This window comes from Oculina patagonica, unplaced genomic scaffold (assembly GCF_052425735.1).
Source record: "Oculina patagonica isolate OP01 unplaced genomic scaffold, crgOcupat unplaced72, whole genome shotgun sequence".
Taxonomy (NCBI): Eukaryota; Metazoa; Cnidaria; class Anthozoa; order Scleractinia; family Oculinidae; genus Oculina; species Oculina patagonica.
This window is the reverse complement of record NW_027558603.1, coordinates 1-19460: the sequence shown is the minus strand read 5'-3', so window position 1 is coordinate 19460 and position 19460 is coordinate 1. Positions and strand designations below refer to the sequence as shown.

At 38.9% G+C, this 19460-nt stretch overlaps 1 protein-coding gene across 1 annotated transcript; it reads left to right on the top strand.

Moving 5' to 3' along the window:
* Positions 1-396: 396 nt before the first annotated feature.
* LOC144641168 (myotubularin-related protein 13-like) lies at positions 397-18213 on the top strand (the record flags this gene model as incomplete). Its single annotated transcript, XM_078500211.1, has 20 exons — positions 397-474; positions 594-692; positions 7189-7482; positions 8767-8916; positions 9264-9332; positions 9439-9792; positions 10176-10338; positions 10837-10914; positions 11373-11555; positions 12111-12184; positions 12715-12913; positions 13201-13334; positions 13803-14338; positions 15121-15386; positions 15853-16040; positions 16144-16191; positions 16494-16613; positions 16866-16970; positions 17495-17677; positions 17968-18213. Coding segments are annotated over 20 exons (3567 nt in total), but the record flags the coding sequence as incomplete, so codon positions are not given.
* Positions 18214-19460: the final 1247 nt, after the last annotated feature.

The window sequence follows — 19460 nt, the reverse complement described above, 5'->3', positions numbered from 1 at the left end:
TTATGTGCGCGCGCGCTCACGCGCGCTTATTACGCATAAACTTCTGCGCAGTAAGGATGCGCAATGCAATACAGGGCAATGACCTTAATGGACACTCTTAAAACACTTCAAATTATTCACTTACCCAAGGTGCCTGGCTACATAACAGTCATGCCTCTGACACCACTCTTGAGCAGACACTCTGTCAAGCATCCAGCAATGCACAACACTTATACATGCCACATGCAGAGGTCCTGAGTAGACATCTGAATATGGTTCAAACTGTATTTGGGTGTGGCCAGAAGTACCCACTTAGGGAACATGTTTTATTACATTGTTGGTGATTTGATTGTGCCCAGTTTGTGTGGTCAGTGTTTTTTAGAAACAATAATAAAATTATGTTCTTTGGTTTTCCAGGTCTTGGAGAGCATTTCATTTTTATCATTTGTGGCAAGTAGAGGTCCTCCTTACAGAACTTGTGACCTCTTTGACCAGGTAATTAAATTATTTGCTGTTATTGCTTTTTAGGCTGTTTTTTTAATCTCCTTTGCTTACTTTAAACTTGTTGAAGAGCAAAGCTTTTAACTCCACTGTTTAATTGTTTCTTTTTATAGCTGTGCATTGAGATTGACAGCATTCTGAACAGTGAAGGAGGTATAGATGCTGAAATACAGGCCAACATACAACAACTTGCACAAAAGCTGTATGATAATGTAAGTACCAACTGGTTATGAAAAACAGCATCTTGGATAGCATTACATAATGGCATATTGCAGCTTTATCAAGCATAGTATTTCATCTGTGACCATTGGTTACAGTCAAAATACTCAGCGTGTGCCGCCTAGAAATCCTGGAAGAATTAACCAATCAAATTGGTTAATTTTTGACAGGTTCACATGTTCACATGTTTACGGTTGGATGATTTACAATATTCAAATTGAATTTGAATGTTTGAAACAAATAATGCAATCTGTTTGCCATTAATCAAAACAATTCCAGAATTCTAGGCGGCACGCACTGAGTATTTTGACTGTAATATTCTCAATTTCAATGTAGATCATAAGCAAATATACTGGAATTTGTATTGCAGTCAACAGCCTCTTAACAGACACCCCTATAAGACAGAAACCTCCATAAGACAGACACCTGGTGATGGTCCCTGCCATTTTTCAGTCATTTTACTGTAACTAAACTCCCTATAAGACCGTCACCTCTCTAAGATAGACAACAGACACTTTGAAAGCATTAACAGACACTTGAGAAGTGTTTTTTTATAATGTTTTGTTAGTGAAAATACTTTCAAACTTCGTATCACCCTATAGCAGAGTTAGTCAACATCCTAAGGATACGTGTATACCAAGATTACCAACCAAAAATAATGAGGCTTTAAAGGATTACTTCTCTGCTTACGTGTATGGGCGCTACTACTTACAGTATTACAGCTTGTAGAAGCTCTTAACCATAATGAAGGATTGGGCACGACCATGTCTGAGTGAAGACGTGCCTTCGAAGCTCCGCTAGACCCAAACAATTTTTTTTTTGTATGGATAGAACAAAAAGGGAAAGAGAAAGCAGTAATTCAAGCGATAGAGACAGTGAAACAGCTTCCCCGGTTGATAAGAAGAAAAAGGACGAGAATTTCGAGACAGAGAGCGAAGAAGTGTTTACACGTGGAGTCTCCAATATGGCGTTGTCGGACGACATAGGCGTGAACATAAAACATATTCTTCAGAAGCTAGAGAAACTCGACAGTATGGAAACTATGTTGAACAAGGCATTAAGCAAAGTAGCAGCAGTGGAAACCCATGTCAATGAACTGGCGCTCAAAGTTGAAGCGTTGGACTCTAAGAGCCGTGTTGCTGATAAATCTGTGGAAGAGCTGACTGCGAGTGTTCATTTCATCTCGAAGATGTGCGAAGATGCTACACATAGGCAAAAGGAAGATAGCGAGAAACATAAAGCCGAGTTGGCCCGCTTGTCCAAACAAATGTCATATTTGGAGGCTTACTCAAGAAGAGAAAACCTTCTCTTCGAGGGAATCCATGAAGCCCCTAATGAAGATGGACGCGAAGACACTGCCGCCGTCTTACGCTCATTCATGGAAACTGTTTTGAATGTTGAGAAGCCCGACACGATTGAATTTCAGAGGGTCCACCGCCTTGGAAAGAAAACCTCGAAAGGACCGCGAGTAATAATTGCCAGATTTCTCCGGTATAGCGACAGGCAACGAATTGCGAGCCTGGGGAAATATCTTCGTGATAAAGAAATTTATATCTACCCCGATCTTCCAAAGTCAATCCAAGAAGCAAGACGACGTCAAATGTCAAAGCTGAAAGAAGCAAGGAAGGCGGGACAATCGGCCTACTTCAGTCAAAGTAAACCGGATATGCTTTACATCGATGGAAAGTTCGTTCCTGAGTAACTCCCGTACTTTAAGGTTTTTCTCTCTAATCAAATACAAGAACAATTGATGAAGCTTGGACCTTCTCTTCAGGTATTCAACTGTCGTTTAATACTGCTTTTAGTTACACCAATATTGAATTCAGTGATGCGATTGGAATGGGCTGAAGAGCTTCATGGACGAATAGATTATTAGTTTAATCAGTCCGTATTTGTGTGTATGTTTATTTTATTTTAAAATATGGTTTACGTTTTGTTTTTGTTACCTTTATTTCAGGCTAACTTACGTTGCGCATATTATGTTAATTAGAATTTTTTATGGTGCGATGTTACATAACCTTTTCTTTATAAGGTGTTATGCGGTAATTAGGGTGTTGGTATTCGAGGTGCTAGGCTAGCTCTATTGACAAAGAAAACATAGAAAATGACAACAAATTTTAAAATGGTTTCTTTAAATGTTCGGGGTTTGCGTTCCTCCGATAAGCGAAAAGCGATACTTTTATGGATAACAAAACAAAAAGCTGATGTTGCTTTCCTGCAGGAAACATATAGCACAATTGAGGATGAACAATTTTGGAGAACACAATGGAAAGGCAAGATGTTGTTCTCGCACGGCTCAAATCACAGCAAAGGCACCATAATTCTAGTGAAACAAAACTTAGAATTCGAACAAAAAACAGTTTTTTGTGACCCTAGCGGTCGCTTCATATTTCTAGAAGCCGTTGTGCAGGGGAACCTTTTTTTATTTGTAAATATTTATGCTCCCAACAAAGTTCATGAACAAGAAGTGTTTTTCAAAAAAGATCAGAAGCAAAATTGAAAGCTATGATTTCGATCCTAATAGAAAAGTTATAATGGGAGGTGACTTCAATATCTTTTTCGATGAGAATTTGGATTGCTTCGGTGGCAATCGAAAAATCAAAGATAGGAGCGTTAATGAAATTAAAGATATGATGTCAGAAAATGATTTAATAGATATATGGAGAATCCGTCATCCAGATGATAAACGCTTCACATGGAGACAAAAAACGCCGCTTATTCAACGTAGATTAGATTTCTGGCTTGTAAGCGATTCGTGCCAAGAAGAAGTTCTTGCTACAGACGTGATACCCGCAATAAAATCAGATCATTCAGCAATTTCTCTTCATTTCAAAAGCATAACAAATTATGATAGGGGACCATCCTACTGGAGGTTTAATTCGAGTCTGGCGGACGACCCTGTATACGCCGAATTTTTAAAAAATTCGTACCCTAGTTGGCTAGATGAGTATAGGGATATTACAGATAAAAGACTGTTATGGGACATAATCAAATATCGAATACGAAAGGAAACGATTAGTTATAGCAAGCGTAAAGCTAGAGACCGTCGTGATAAGTTATCTGAACTTGAAAAAAGCGTGAAAGAATGGGAAGAAAAGTGTAATGAGTTACCAACGGCTGAGAATCTTGCGAAACTTGAGGAGCAAAAAATAGAATATGAAGCTATGTATGATTATATAACACAAGGTGCTATGATTCGATCTCGCGCTAGATGGTATGAAAAAGGGGAGAAAAGTAACAGCTATTTTCTGCGACTTGAAAACTTTAATCATAACAAATCCTGCATAAGGAAAATAAAACAAGAAGACGGAAATGTCATTACGGAACCTGCTGTTATTTTAAACCAGCTAAAGTCCTTCTATTCCACCTTATACCAAAACAACGGGGCGGATATTGATCAGGGCTGTGCTAAAATCTTCTTAGGAAACCCTGACATACCAAAACTAGACAAGGAAATGCAGATGAAGTGTGAGGGGAAATTAACTTTCAATGAATGTTATCGTTCGCTACTGAGTTTTCAAAATGGTAAAGCACCGGGAAACGATGGCTTGACAGTCGAATTCTACAAAGCTTTTTGGCCAGTTATAGGGAATCTGGTAGTGGGCTGCTTGAATGCAGCGCATGAGCATGGAGAATTATCAACGTCACAAAAAATGGCTATAATTAAATTAATTGAAAAGAAAGATAAGGACAAGATGTATATAGCAAATTGGAGGCCTATCTCCTTAATAAATGTCGATGTCAAGATTGCGTCTAAGGCTTTAGCGAAGAGATTGGAATGCATTTTGCCTTTCATAATACACAGGAATCAAAATGCCTATGTCAAGGGCCGACTGATCTCCGATAGCACGAGAATTATTGATGACATCATGTCTTATACCAAAGTTAATGACTTAAGTGGACTGCTTGTCGCGATCGATTTCGAGAAGGCGTTTGACTCTCTTGACTGGGCTTTTTTAAATAAGGCCCTACTGGCTTTCAATTTCGGTGAATCTTTTATCAAGTGGGTAAGCACATTTTATTGTAACATTAAAAGCTGTGTTACAAACAACGGCTTCTCCTCCGTTCATTTTGACGTCAAGCGAGGAGTTAGGCAAGGTGACCCTTTGTCTCCGTACCTCTTCATTATTGCTCTCGAGATACTTGCTATAAATATTAGAAGCAGTAAAAATATTAAAGGCTTTAAACTTTCAGATAACGAAGAAATTAAGTTAACCATTTTCGCTGATGATCTGACGACTTTCTTGAAAGATAAACAATCTTTCGAAAATCTTTTAAAAATGTTGCGAGATTTTGGATGCTGCTCGGGCCTTAAAGTAAATAACGGTAAATTAGAGGCTCTCCATCTTGGCGACTCGTCCATAAAGCTTGATATCGGTATTAAAAATATGGATAAACCTTTAAAGATACTTGGCATCTTTTTCTCATATGATAAGAAGCAAGCCGTTAAATTAAATTTTGATTCAATCCTGGATTCGCTGAAAAAGACTCTTAATCTGTGGAAGTGGAGACATTTAACCATTCTTGGAAGAATTCAAATCATAAAATCGTTTGCTATCCCTAAATTCCTGTATAGAGCGTCGCAGTTACCTTTTCCAGATGACGTTATCAAGAGAGCGAATACGATCATCTACGAATTTATTTGGAAGGGTAAAGACAAAGTGAAAAGACGTGCTTTGATTAATAATATTGAGAACGGTGGATTAAGAATGATACATTTAGAATCCCTTATTCAAGCACAGAAGATATCCTTTTTGAAACGGTACTCTGATCCGGAAGATGGTGCCGAATGGAAACATGTTCTCAACTTTTTTCTACAGCCTGTGGGAGGCCCATACCTCTTAACATGCAATTTTGATCCAAGTTCTTTGAAAATTGCTATCCCCCCATTTTATAACGAATGTTTGACCTTATGGTCAAAATTAAATGGTTCAATGCCTGAAACAAGTGATGAAATTTTAAACGAAATAATTTGGAATAATAAACACATCTGTATAAATAATAAATCATGTTTTATTAGCGAACTGATGGATATAGGTATAAACAAAATTGGTGACATGATTAAACTGGATGGGACATGTAAATTTTTGACATGGAATGATCTGCATAACAAAGGTCTTAAAATGAAAAACTTTCTTTTGTGGCAAGGTCTAATCGATGCAATACCAGTTAAATGGAAACAAGCTATTAAGTCCATGACAGGTCCTTATATCTTGAACTCGGATTCAAATGAATCCACTTTAACTATTAATTCAGTTAAAGTACCCACATCAAAAGTAAATTCCAAAAAACTGTATGGGAGTCTGGTCTCAAGGGTTTGTGAAAAACCAACAGCACAAAGGAAATTCGATGAAATGTTCCCTGACCCTAAGCGTGATTGGAGTAAAATATACAGCTTGCCTTTCCAGGTTGCGTTAGATGCGCACACAAGAGAATTTCAATACAAAGTGGTTAATAGAATCTTATTTACAAATTCTAAATTGTGTAAGTTTGGCTTGGTGGAGTCGCCTTTGTGCACCTTTTGTGGAGAGGAGGAAGAAACCCCTGAACATTTGTTTGCATTATGTTCTTATTCTAGTGCCTTTTGGAATGAAATTTTCAACTGGCTGCAACAGTGTGTCACTGGAATTAGTGTTGATTTGTCAGAAGTAGTCAATGTTATACTTGGTTTGCCTGATCTCGAGGAACATTTTATGGCTGTAAACCACATAGTTCTTGTGGCAAAACAAACAATTGTACTTTGTAGGAAGAGATCTACTAATCCCAGTTTGAATGTCTTCCATGCTCTACTAAGGAAAACTATTAAAATAGAAGAATTTATTGCTAAGCAGAAAGATAAATTGCACCTCCATTTAGTTAAATGGGAAAATTTTTTAGATAAACTTATTTAAAGTAAATGTATGCAACGTCTGCCATTTTTCGTTCTTTTTTTGAATTTATTTATTTATTTATTTATTTTTTTTGTTTGTTTGTTTTGTTTTTTGTTATTTTTTTTTGTTATTTATTTATTTATTTATTTTTTTTTAGCATAACTGTTTCCAGAGTAATTGTAGTAGTATTTCAAAATTAAAAATTGTAACTGTAGTGCACCCGTAACTATGTATTTTTTCAAAGTGTAATTGTACTTCAAACTTCTGTATCTGTATCTATATCTGTGCTTGTAACTGTATATTTAATTTAATAAAGTATTAAAAAAAAAATTAAAAAAAAATTAAATAAAAAAAAAAAAAAAATATTTGCTTTAACAAGCAAATACAGTCCTTTTATTATTTTAAATTAGTCTTGTTGCGGTTTGTAAAGGTTTGTGCATTTTGCAAAGGTTTAGCTTTATTACTTCAGAATTACTGGTGTCATGTACCTAAGTCGACTCTCTACAAGGTGAACACCTCTCCAAAACTGACAGTTGCGGCTGGTCCTGAAGGTGTCCGTCTTGGAGAGAGTTGACTGTATGACTGTCTTTCATCTGAAGTCATCTATTTTTATACACAGGAGCCTTCATGTGACACCGCAGAAAACAATGTCCAGCCTGTTGTGTCTCCAGAAGAAGCTGAAATGTGCAGTAAAATGGTCTTTCCTGAGCTAAGTGAAGCAGACATAAGCTGTTATATAAACCAACAAGAAAATATGGCAGCAGATTACACAGTCAAACTTGCTGAACCCTGTGTTGTACCAGCAAATCCTGTGTCCAGCCGACAGCAGCATTATATTCCAAGTCGGAAACTTGAGGTGTTGAGGGATTGTGTGGCGTACATCTTTGACAACAAGATTTCTGAGGCTAGAAAGGTATAATGGTAACTTGAAACTTTGAAATGGCTTTGTGAAATGCAGGATGCCCTCTACTGTCACAGCTCTTTACGTTACACTGTAAACAAATTACTGAATCTTGTTCTCTAGCCTCAGACCTATATAGCTGTGGCAGTGTGATCAGGGTCCGAAATTAACTTTTTTACATCAGCGCCAGCTGGCGACCGGACCGAAAGTTTTAGTCTCCAGATGGCAACTTCTGGTCGCCAATTTTTTTTATTAACTTTCCTTAAATTACACTTAAAAGATGAAATACTTGTTCTTCTAGTGTATTTTTGGCCATTTATACGCTCAAAAACAGCTTAATTATTAATACCACAAAACAACGACGATATGAAAGCCAGTTCAACAGACCGTAACCACTCAAAGAAAATGCTGTACTCGCCTATAAGTAGTGTCTTAAGTCTTCTTTATCAAACGTTAACTCTTAACATTTAAACGGAAAATACATTACAGTCTTACCCAATCATTCCGCTCTTTAATATAAAAAACATCATTTCCACCAACTTTCTGACATATTTTGACAGGAAGTTTTTCATTCGACACAGTGACAACAAGAACGTGTTGCGTTCGTGGAACATCGTAGCTTAGTTTCAAGTAAATGACGGAAATATTTCAGCGCGTCCGCAGACAGAAAATCAATGCGATAGAAAGGACATGGCTCGGCGCCCCCGCAATAGCGTCATAGGGAAACCGCTGAGGAAAACAACATGGCGGCTTGCAATGTTCGAATCGTGTTGATCGCAGCTGTTGGCTGAGCTGTTGGGGAGTTTATACATTATGTAGTGAGAAATTTATTTGATTGTTATCTCAAGGACATCGCCAAGATAAAAAGCGCGTCAATAAATTATTAAAAAACAGCTCCAACTTTATTGTTAATCAATTTCTCTGAATACTCTTACAAAGCAACTTAGTCGCCAGTGGGCGATCAGTTGTGAAATTCTGGTCGCCAGCTCTCAATATTTAGTCACATTGACGACCAGGAAGGCCCAATTTCGGACCCTGGTGATGTATTAAGTTGTTTTTGTCTGTGTTTGTCAGTTTTTATCCAGGCCCCCCCTGAATCTAATTTAAAACTCATATTATGAGCTTTGGCTTGGAAAGTCAAAGCGCATGTGTCTTCAGTATTATTATATTCATTACAGTGTAGCAGCTGCACCAGGACATTTTGTCAAACACAAGCCTTCTATGGATTGATTGTCCTTAGTTTTGTTGTTGAGCCAGTACATTCCTCTTAACCATTGCTGTTATTCTCTTCAACAGACTCTTCCATCAGTGGTGAGAGCTCTGAAGTCCAAAGGAGCTCAGTTAGCTCTGTGCCATGAACTGTCTCTCAGAGCTAAACAACACAGATCAGTCCTGGAGCATGACCAGTTTGATTTGGTCGTGAGACTCATGAATAGTGCATTACAGGTTTGATTTTTCTGGTTATTTATACAGGTGTATTGTTTGATGTGTTAAATTATTACAACTCTTGTGAAGTGCTGTTGATGTCAGTTTTCTCAACCTTTTGGATTACATTGCCATGGCTAGGAGAAGGGAGTAATCTTCTTTGCTCTGTTAGGTAACAGGGGCATCGCATGCCTGAAGTGGGGACAACACTCCGAGCCACTTGATTCCACAGATACTGATGAGCCGTCATTCTCCTTTGATCCCAAGCATAAAAACAGACTTTAAACTTTAACCAAACCAAGTTAAATCTAGTACACAAAAACACTTTTTCCTATGTATGTGAAATCTTTAACTTGTTCTCTTTTTAGGATGATGCGACCATGAGTAATACAGCTGTGGCAGCTGCTCTGTTACCTCTAACAGCCACGTTCTGTAGAGTAAGTGATCCTGCTATTTACTTAAAACTAAAAACAAGTGGTTGGGTTTTCATTCATCAAAGACCATAGACTTTACCTTCTGAAATGATTTTGTGTTGACTTTCAGAAACTTAATGCTGGAGTAATCCAGTTTGCATACACTTGTGTCCAAGAGCACCCAGTTTGGGAAAGGCAGCAATTCTGGGAGGAAGCCTTTTACACAGATGTTCAGGCCCAAATCCAACAGCTCTATGTGGACGAAGAAGCGCCAAAGGCAAATGCTGAAGAGACTTTGGACAGAAAGGACCAGCGGATATCTCGCAGCAGCTTGACGCCTGTAACAAAACATCGCAGTTTCTCAAGGAGTAAAGATAACCTTTCCTTGTCACCCAAGGACTCAGGGAGTTCCAGTGACGTTGAGCAGCCCTCTCGAGCAGAGCAGAAACCAGTTCCTAGCGCACTGAGCATTGCTGCTAAGCAGGTTTGTTGTTTGCCAGGTTTTGCTTATGTCGGCGCGTGTTAAAATTAACCCGTTTAGGGTACCCTAAGTTGTGGTCAGCTTGATCCACGTTTTTGAAATTGTGATTTCAAAATTGATTTGATGTCCATAAATTTATTACACTATACAAAGATTTCATTTCTTTTCACATGCCTATCTGAGCTTCATTTTGACTTTACAAAGTGGGGCTGTACCAGTATTTTTTCATTACCCCCTCCCCTGAAAAAATACACATCATCCATTACAAGAATGAGCTGGCTCCAAGGGCCCTTTGATTTAAATACAGTGTAGTTGTTGGTGCAAAATTGCATTTTGGTCTCAAACTGTTCTTAGCATCTTATGTCATATCTTTTTGATGTTCTTAGCTCAAGAAATGGCCTCATTATAGCAAGGAAGAAAAGGAATCTTTGATTAACAGTGAAGAGGGCATTGTGTACAGCCAGGCAATTCACTACGCCAATCGTATGGTGTACATGAGAATTCCTCTGAATGCAAGTGAGAAGATGCCACCACCTACTCCTGCATCAGGTTTGGACACCTCATTACTTCCTTATCCATCCTTTATTTTGGCTGCCTTCTTCTTTTGTTATGATAAATTTGTACATATAATCAACTCCCACTATAACAAAGTTTTCGATTAACTCCCACTATGATGGTGACCCTCCGGACCACAAGTTGGTATCGGTTATAGAGGAAGTCTGTAGTAGCGGGAGTTATTTTCAGTAATTCTTATTTGCCGGGACTTCAGTTCCTGTCTGTAAAAAATGGGGTGTCTAATAGCGAGGTGTCTGCAAGATGGGAGTAAACTGTAATGCATGAATGCCTGATAAGGCATTTGTGAGTTTCTTTTTCCTTGTTACAAAACAAGGCCAAAAAATGGACCGAAATGATTTTACACACAAGTTCTTTTTTATGCCAATCACACTCATTTTCATAGGGAGATTTTGCACCAAGATTTGTTTTGAAACTGAGGCAAAGGGATTATCACTATACTGTATTGACTGAATGTGCTGTTTTTGGTATCAGGTAATCAAGTGGATGGTGATGGTGACAGGTCTGTAAATGGGACATACACTGGAAGCATAGTCAATGGTGTGGCAGGGGGTAGGTATCATTGTTTTAATTCATTGCTTAAGCTGTTTATAAGTTTGCTTGGTATTGCTAAGCTTGCTATTGTACAATGTAATAAAGAAAAATACAATGCACCCAAAATCATTGTTGAGTTATAAAGGGAACGCTGGAAATTTTAAGAACACGAGAAAAGCATAGAGAAGCATGAGGCTCAGCCGAGTGCATCTCGCCCTTCTTCATGCTCTTAAAAATTCCCAAGTGCTTATATGCCTCAACAATTGTTTATTTCTTTTATGAAATGTTAAATAATTACGCACACTCAAACTCGTGACGTAAGCCACGTGCATTATAACTCGATAAAGCATGCGCATTATGTAAGCTGCATGCTTTATGGAGCTAATCATAGGGAACACAATTCCTCGAACATTTTATAATAAGCAATAAACTATTTGATGAGACTTACTGTTTTTGTTCCTGCTATTTGTTTTAAGGAAGCAGTGAAGTTGGTAGCTGTATAACAGACAGTGGAGGATGGGACAGCTACATGGATGACGAGGATGGCGGAACAATCGCTGACCAAGTATCAAGATTTGTCAGTCGGTTTGTGGATCGTGTTGGCACAGAGGCTGGGATTAGTCAGGAGCATCTCAGGTCTCTTTATACCATGATTCCAGGTCAGTTTAATTAGTACAGGAGAGCACTCATTAACAAAATAATTGTGTAATCATAACATGACTGCATACTGAGAAAAATCTATCACTTCCTTTTTGTGATGTACCTGACTTGTACTACAACATTTTACTTCCAATAGTCTGGGTAAAGTCTAATGGTTGAATTATGCAATGAAGCAGGGATAACCTAGTTGTGTTTGTTGTAGGTTCTCCCTGTTCTCTAAGGGTTTTTTTTTTTTTCAGGTTCAGTTGAATCCCGATAACTAGAACCCTCAGTAACTTGAACCTCCCGCTAACTCGAACCTTTTTCGTTTTCCCTTAAGTTCATTTTCTTACTAATTTTACCCTCGATAGCTCGAACTCCCGATATCTCAAACCTTTTTTGATTTCCCTTGAAGGTTCGAGTTATCAGGGTTCAACTGTATGCCAGTTTTCCTCCCTTCTCAGTCTAAACCTTCATTTCTAAATTGCATCTGGATCTGGATATAAAGAATCTGCACAGAATTAGCTATGAGTGATCCTAATATGGCTTCTTTTTTTTTCTTTGTTGTCAATTAGGCATGGTTGCCATGCACATAGAATCATTGGAGCCAGTTTATCGTGAGTACAAGAATCTGGCTCCTATTCAAAAGGTTAGTATTAGCCAATAAATTTAATTATCTTACTGCTATTCTCAGTGGATTTCTGTTCTTAATTTGCATGGTAACAAGTGTAGGTGGGTTTCAGGTTTGACTGCCACTAAGATGACTGATAACAATTATTATTACTGTGTGGGTTATAATTCACAGCCCCATTTCTCACAAAAAGAGACGAAACAGTCTTCTAGCAAAAAAAAAAAAAATTGTCAGTATTTTCATTTGTCACAGACATTGTGCACATGGACCTCCTTCTACCCTATCATTCACTTAAAAGTACATTTTAATCATATACTCACGGTCGGTTGTTTCTTGGCAGTACAGTCACCTTTTAGGCATTAGGGCAGAGTAAGAAGAACTAAACACATAAGGAGAAAAGGAAAAAAAAATCCAAAAGCCACCATTTTTCGGGGTGACTGTTTTTCGTTAATTTTATTGGTCAGGAAAACTGAGTGGGTGTCGCAGTCACAGTTGCTGCCACCCATCCCAACATGCTGTGACTGTCCCCTGTTTGTCACTCACCGCAGGCCAAGATCATGCGACCCGCCTTGCTACAGGGGGAGGAGATGCTGTGTGATGGACTGCGTGCCTACCTCATACCTGACGGCAGGGAGCTTGGGAAGGGAGGAGAGGATCAGGGTGGGCCATGCCTGCTGCCCGCAGATGGAGCCGTGTTCTTGACGAACTACAGAGTGATCTTCAAGGGCACTCCTGTAGATCCATTTGGTGAGTACTGGGAATTTAAGAGTTTAAAACAAAATTAAAATAATATGGTTTGTTACTAAATATTTCATCAGGCAGTTATACAAATCAGTCTGTCAGTCTTTAATGTTTTTCTCAAGTGAAGTATTTCCTAATGCTTCATACTGTTCGCTACCCCTAAGATTGCTATGCTGACTTTTGCCCAATACTTACAAGTACAGTGGATCACCTATTGTCATTTCATGTTGGTCAGACTAAGGATCAGGGGGTTAGTACAGAAAGTAACATTTGCTTTTTATTCTTTCGTTTAGCATCTGAGATGATTGTGACAAGGAGTTTTCCTGTGGGATCACTTATCAAAGAAAAGAAGATTGGAGTGCAGTATCTACAACACTTGGAACAGTGGCTTCATGAATGTCTTCAGCTCCGATCTAGTACTTTCCAGGTATGCTGTGTACACTGAACCAAGGTACCAGCACCATCGCCACAATAATATACATTGTGTGGTTCCAGAAAATGTCCATATTCCCCCCAAAGAAGGGATTGGAAATTCCTGGGGGGTGGGAGGGGTCCCAAAGGCCAAAACAGTTAAGGAAATGTACAGTGTATGAATCTTAATTGGAATTTCTGGAGGGGTGGGGTGGGGGTTGGATAATTTATGAAACCACACTTTGAATGTAGGCAACGACACATTTTGACAACACCTTTTTGCCTTCCCTGATTAACTTAGATTTTTTTTTAGAAAATTTTCATGTCGGTTCCATTATTACAGCTGTAGAGATAAAAATGCTCTGATACTACCTAGTAGGTTACAGGTATTTTTTTTACAATCCGCTTATTCCACTCTGAATAGTCAAGAATCTGGTGCTCTCCTGTTTGAGATAGTTTACGTACTGTATTCTCTTTCTGACAGATATTAAAACTGGTTTTTGACGAGGAGGTTGAACAAGAAGCCATTGAGACATTACGAAAGAGGCTCCAGAAAAGACATGCACCAAATACAATATTTGGTTCTTTTGCTTTCTGCGGCAAAGGCATTGCGAGAACGCCGACTTTCATCGTTCAAAAGCACATGGAGAGACAAGGAACTCTCAAAAAAACCAAGAAGAAAATTGTTTCTGCATCTAGACAAAAGGCTAGTAGCATCGCACACATCAGAGGATCACTTCGTAAAAGACGGCACCGGCACAATGTATCAGATACGAGTAGTATAGAGGCGCAGAGATCTCCAAGTGGATCATTGACCACTGATGATGATGACTCTGTTCTGGAATTAAATGACATTCCTCTTAAAGTTGAGCCTGCTGTTGTACAGGGTGCGGAAAGGCTCAGCAAGCTGTCCTATTGTGGCGACTATTCACGTCTTAAACTTGGGAACATTGCCAAGGACTCTTCAATGGGCCCTTGGAGGATATGCATGGTCAACGTCACCTACACTGCATGTCGAAGGTGAGAACAAAATATTACCCTTCTGTGGTAACTGGTGTAACTATGGGTGCATTCCTTTGGGATGATCTGGCGCAGGATCAATGATCCAAGAACATTCGGATATTGCGCATCAAAGGAAGCGATGAATCCTTACCCAGAGTGGATTCTTTGGTTCCTTTGATGCACCATGACCCCACTGATCCTGGATCATTGATACTAATCAGGGCTGTCATTAAGGGCCATAACCTGTAACACCTGTTATGGCTGAGTTCACGTGATGTTACGGGTAAAGTTGTTGATTGGTACCATGTTACAATTACATACAGAGCAAAATGCTAAGGGTGATAAGGTCAATGTAACGGCTGCTTAAAATCTTAATGACAGCCCTTTTAATTATCACCTATAGTATCATAAGTAGACCTTTATTTGCTAATTTATTTTAAGAGTAAATATTCCACTGATGTGCTAACAAAGGTTTGCAGAGACCATCAGATGGCCAATGGCAGTGACTGTTGGTGTTTACTGGGAAAGTCTTCTCTAAATTACTGGTCAGGAGCAAGTATGTTGGGGAATTTCAAATGAGTTGTTTCTAGCACCTTGACATATATTTATATGCTATAGTTATTTCAATGTCAAATTTAGTTTGATGCCAAGCCCATCATGGCCAATTTAAATGGGGCACTTGTTGTTATTTTGATCCAAACTGCTCATGCCACAATTTACAAGTGCAATGATTGTGTTAAAATCATTTCAATCAGTTCTTTTACTGATACATTTCTTCCCTTACCTTTTGCACCCCACAGTTACCCATCAGTGGTTGTTGTTCCACAAAGTATTTCAGATGACAGCATTCTTAGAATAGCTAAAAATCACCGCCAGGGAAGATTCCCTGTGGCGGTCTGGAGGCACCAGCGCAACAAAGCAACACTGCTTAGAGCTGGCGGCATTGAAAGAAGCACAATTGGGTCAATCATGAGACAGACCAAAACTGTAGGAGGAAGCAGTGTAGCAAGTCACGCCATCTCCTCATCTGCATCTGCTGAACAGGAGAAATATTTGGCTGCTGTAGGTGAGTGGTTTAAAAGAAGCAGTGCCGAAGGAGTACTGTTATCTACATGTAACTACTAATTTGCTTAAAACTGTACAGAAATATTCCAAAATGCTACAGAATTTCAAAGGAATCAGAGTGAAAGTGTGCCCATCATGTTTTCATTCCATCCAAGCATGTTATAGGTCATTTCCATCCTTGCCATCATTATTCATCTCTTGTCTTAATAAGTTTCTATAATTTTTCAAGTACTGCTTTACAATTTAACTGAACCATTAGTTTTTGGGTTTCCATGATCAAGTTGTAAACATGTTCTCAAATTGTTGCTTAAAATACGGTAGATATAAGTAGCATTAAGGCCAGGCATTGTGCATAGATCTCCAGTGTTGTAACAGACAGGAATGTCTTGTAACAGAACAAAATTGTTCTCATGAATGTTCCCCATGAGGCTTTTGTTTTAATTTCAGTTTTTAATTTACATTTTTAGTGGCAGCAACACCTCACGGCAAAAACAAGAACATTGCACGTGCCAACTCACTTCACCATGGTGTGATCCTTAGAGATGGCTATTTCCCAGATGATGTAGATTCAGGTCAACTTGTCGACAGAACCCTGATGAAGAAGGGTTGGGAACCTGCAGCACTGTACATCTTTGGTGACAAGACCTTGTTAAGGGTAGGTTTTGAACAAGTTTAAAACTCAGCTACTGCTGAGGAATTCATGTTTTGTTGAAAATGATTCAATAAAAAACTTTTAATTGTTTCTTTTTTAATTGTAGAATGTTAAGCAAGAGGCATACCTCAAGTGTGAATTTGTTCCAATTGAGGTGAGAAGCAGCAAATCATTATACAGTCAACTCTCTCTAAAACGGACACCTTCGGGACAGGCTCCAGTTGTCCATCCTAGAAAGGTGTTTGTCTTATAGGGAGATTAGTTACAGTAAAAGGACTGAAAAAGGGCAGGGACGGGACCAACACCAGGTGTCTGTCTTATGGAGATGTCTGTCTTATAGAAGTGTCCGTTAAGAGTATCTGAATTCTGTGTAATTGTAGCTTACCTGTATAAAGTGAAGTTTCAAATTGGTAACAGGAATTTAGTATAACTCTTTTCCATTATGTTTCTCCTCAGCTTCCTGATATCAGAGCAGTAAGAGCAAGTTTCAAGAAGTTTCAGCGTGCTACCTGTCCTAGTACAGAGACAAACTTGAGCTTTATTCAGCAAGTTGAAGAATCTGAGTGGCTTCAACAGGTAACTTGTAATTCATAACCAAGATTGTTTCTTGCCAGCTGATGTTATTAGCCTCCCTGAGCTAGCAGAAGGAAAGGCAAAACAGACAGAAACCCTTTGTTTATGAATGTATCCTGACTTCTTACGCTGCCACATAAAACAACAAGTGAAAATACCCGCTGCTCTTTCAGACTAAGTAAGAGATGTTCAACAGTCTTCACTCGTAGGTATGAAACATTTATGTTGACTTTGGCTTTTGATTTTGATCTGCAGTTATCTTGTATCATGACTGTTGCAAACTGTTTGGTTGACCTTATTGATGTTCAAGGCTCGTCTGTCCTGGTGTGCTTTGAAGATGGCTGGGATGCTACACCACAGGTAACTGGTCTGAAAATAATTTAGGAGAACGTGTTGCCTTTGCAATGACATCTGCAAATGGTTAGATGTTCTAGCCTTCTCGGATGAGGACGATAAACTGCAGGCCCCATCTCCTGCATCTTCAGTGTTATGGTCATCAGGGGACGTTTAAGAACCCCCACAGTCACTTATCACAAAGAGTAGGGCACAGAGTTCCTGGTGTTATGGTCTGTCCTATTCACATGTATCCATGGGTTGGGTTGTGGGACTAGAACATATACATGGACGGATAGTGACTGCCAAAGGCGCCTGCTATGCTGATGTCCAATCTCATCCTGTAACTCTAATTGTGAAGCGCATTGAGCTTTGTTAATGCACTATACAAGAATCAGTAAAATTCATCATCATTCAGTCTGTCTTCTGCACCTCCATAATACCCACTCTTTTGAGCCTTGTGCTCAGCTGAAAACATAAAATACGTTTTACTGTCATTTAATTAAGGAAAACACATTCAAATACGGGATCATTTTCTTTCATTCACACAGGTGCTGTCTCTAGCAGAGATCATGCTTGATCCTCACTACAGAACTATTGATGGCTTCAAGCTGTTGATTGAAAAGGAATGGCTTTCCTTTGGGCACAGGTTCACACACCGTGGGTGTCAAATCGCTTCAGCACAGGCAGGATTCACTCCAGTTTTCTTACAGTTCCTGGACTGTGTGCATCAGGTATTGTACTTGTGACAAAAGTGCTTATTGGAGGTTGCTACAAACAACTGTATTTACCAGGAGATTAATTATAAAAAAAAAATACAATCCGTGGGATCCAGATGTGCTCAAAAGAAAGGGGCAAAGGGAACATACAACAAAGATGGGTTGAAAGGGGGTAGAGGTGAAAAATATTTTCAGCACTTTGGACCTTACTTTGTTCAGCTTAGAGGTGGGGGAAGCTTCCCTAGATTCACCAATGATAATTTGAAGGGAGACTGGTGATATAAAAAAGTGTTTTTCTCTTTTAGATCATGCTTCAGTTTCCACTGTCCTTTGAATTCAATGATCATTTCCTGAGCACCATTGCCTATCATCATGTGTCCATGAGATTTCGCACATTTCTCTTGGACTCGGAGCATGAAAGATCTGAATCTGGCTGGATGACAGAGGAGGACCATAAACCAAGAGGGAAATCACTGTGGGATTACATGGATCTACAGAAGAGCAGATCACCTCTTTACAACAACTTCCTGTATTCGCCAAACCAGCACAAGGTACATGTATGCACAATGATGAACAAATTTATCCCCAGGCAGCTCTTATGTCTAGGGGCTCAGTCTGGTTCCTGATCAAACAAATACTTTATTTCTGAATTTTTAGTACAAGCAAACTCCTCCTTTAAAGAGACACCTCCATAAGTAGCTGTTGTGGTTCAATTTCATCCTTGGTTCAAATTTTATTTTCCTTTGTTGTAAACTCATTATCATACATTACCATACCCAACAACAAAGGAAATTAGAAAATAGCACAAAGTAAATACGTGCGCTGATTGGTTAAAAATTGTGTTTCTATAACTCGATGGAGACACAGACAGTTGTCGTAGACACGGCAATCAATATTCACGGCGCTAAAATAAGCAATGCAAAAATAACAACTAATAATTGTGCCAAATTTTAATGTCACAGCTGACAAAAACCAGGTTAAGACTAAACAAATATTTGCACATTTTAAAACAAGCGAGTAAGATGTTTACAGAGCCCGCTACACATTCAAAAATAGTCTGTGAAAGAAATTATCGAAGCGGCTGACCTTTCAAAGAAGTATATGAATTGGCGCAACTTCACTCCATTCTAGGCTTTGCAGCACTTCAGAACCATTCACAGCTCCTCAACTGGACAAGATATTCGTCCAGAATGCCGAGTCAAACTTCTTTTAACAGAAAAATAATTTACTTTCACCTTCAAGGTTCGAGTCGCTCGATCGTCGGTCGTCAAACCATTCGGTTAGTTCGATGAAGCGAATTAAAACCACAATTCTTGACTCCTTCCAGTGCTGGACTTTAGTTAAACCATCGACTTAGTTATTTCTCATAATTACGTTAACTTTGGGGCCTGTTTTCTTTGTTTGTTTGGCCAAACAACGGTGAATTTTAGCCTTGAAGCAAGTGTTGAACAGTTGATTTATTTCTGTTCATCGACTCCCGTACTATGATTGGTTGATTACTGTTCATGACGTAAAACCGCGAGGTGAAGAGAATCTACGTTTTGGTGTTAAATAAAGCGCTAAATATTACTTTGATGTGCGTTATTTTCTTTGTGCTGTTTTCTAAAAGAAATAGAAAACATGTTTTCCGTGTTTCTATCGAGTTATAGAAACACTCGTGAAAGTTTAGGAGAACTCGAAAAAGCTGTGGAAACACTCGTCTATCGACTCGTGTTCCCACAGCATTTCTCGTTCTCCCAAACTTCCACTCGTGTTTCTATAACTCGATAGAAACACGGAACATGTTTTCTATTTCTTA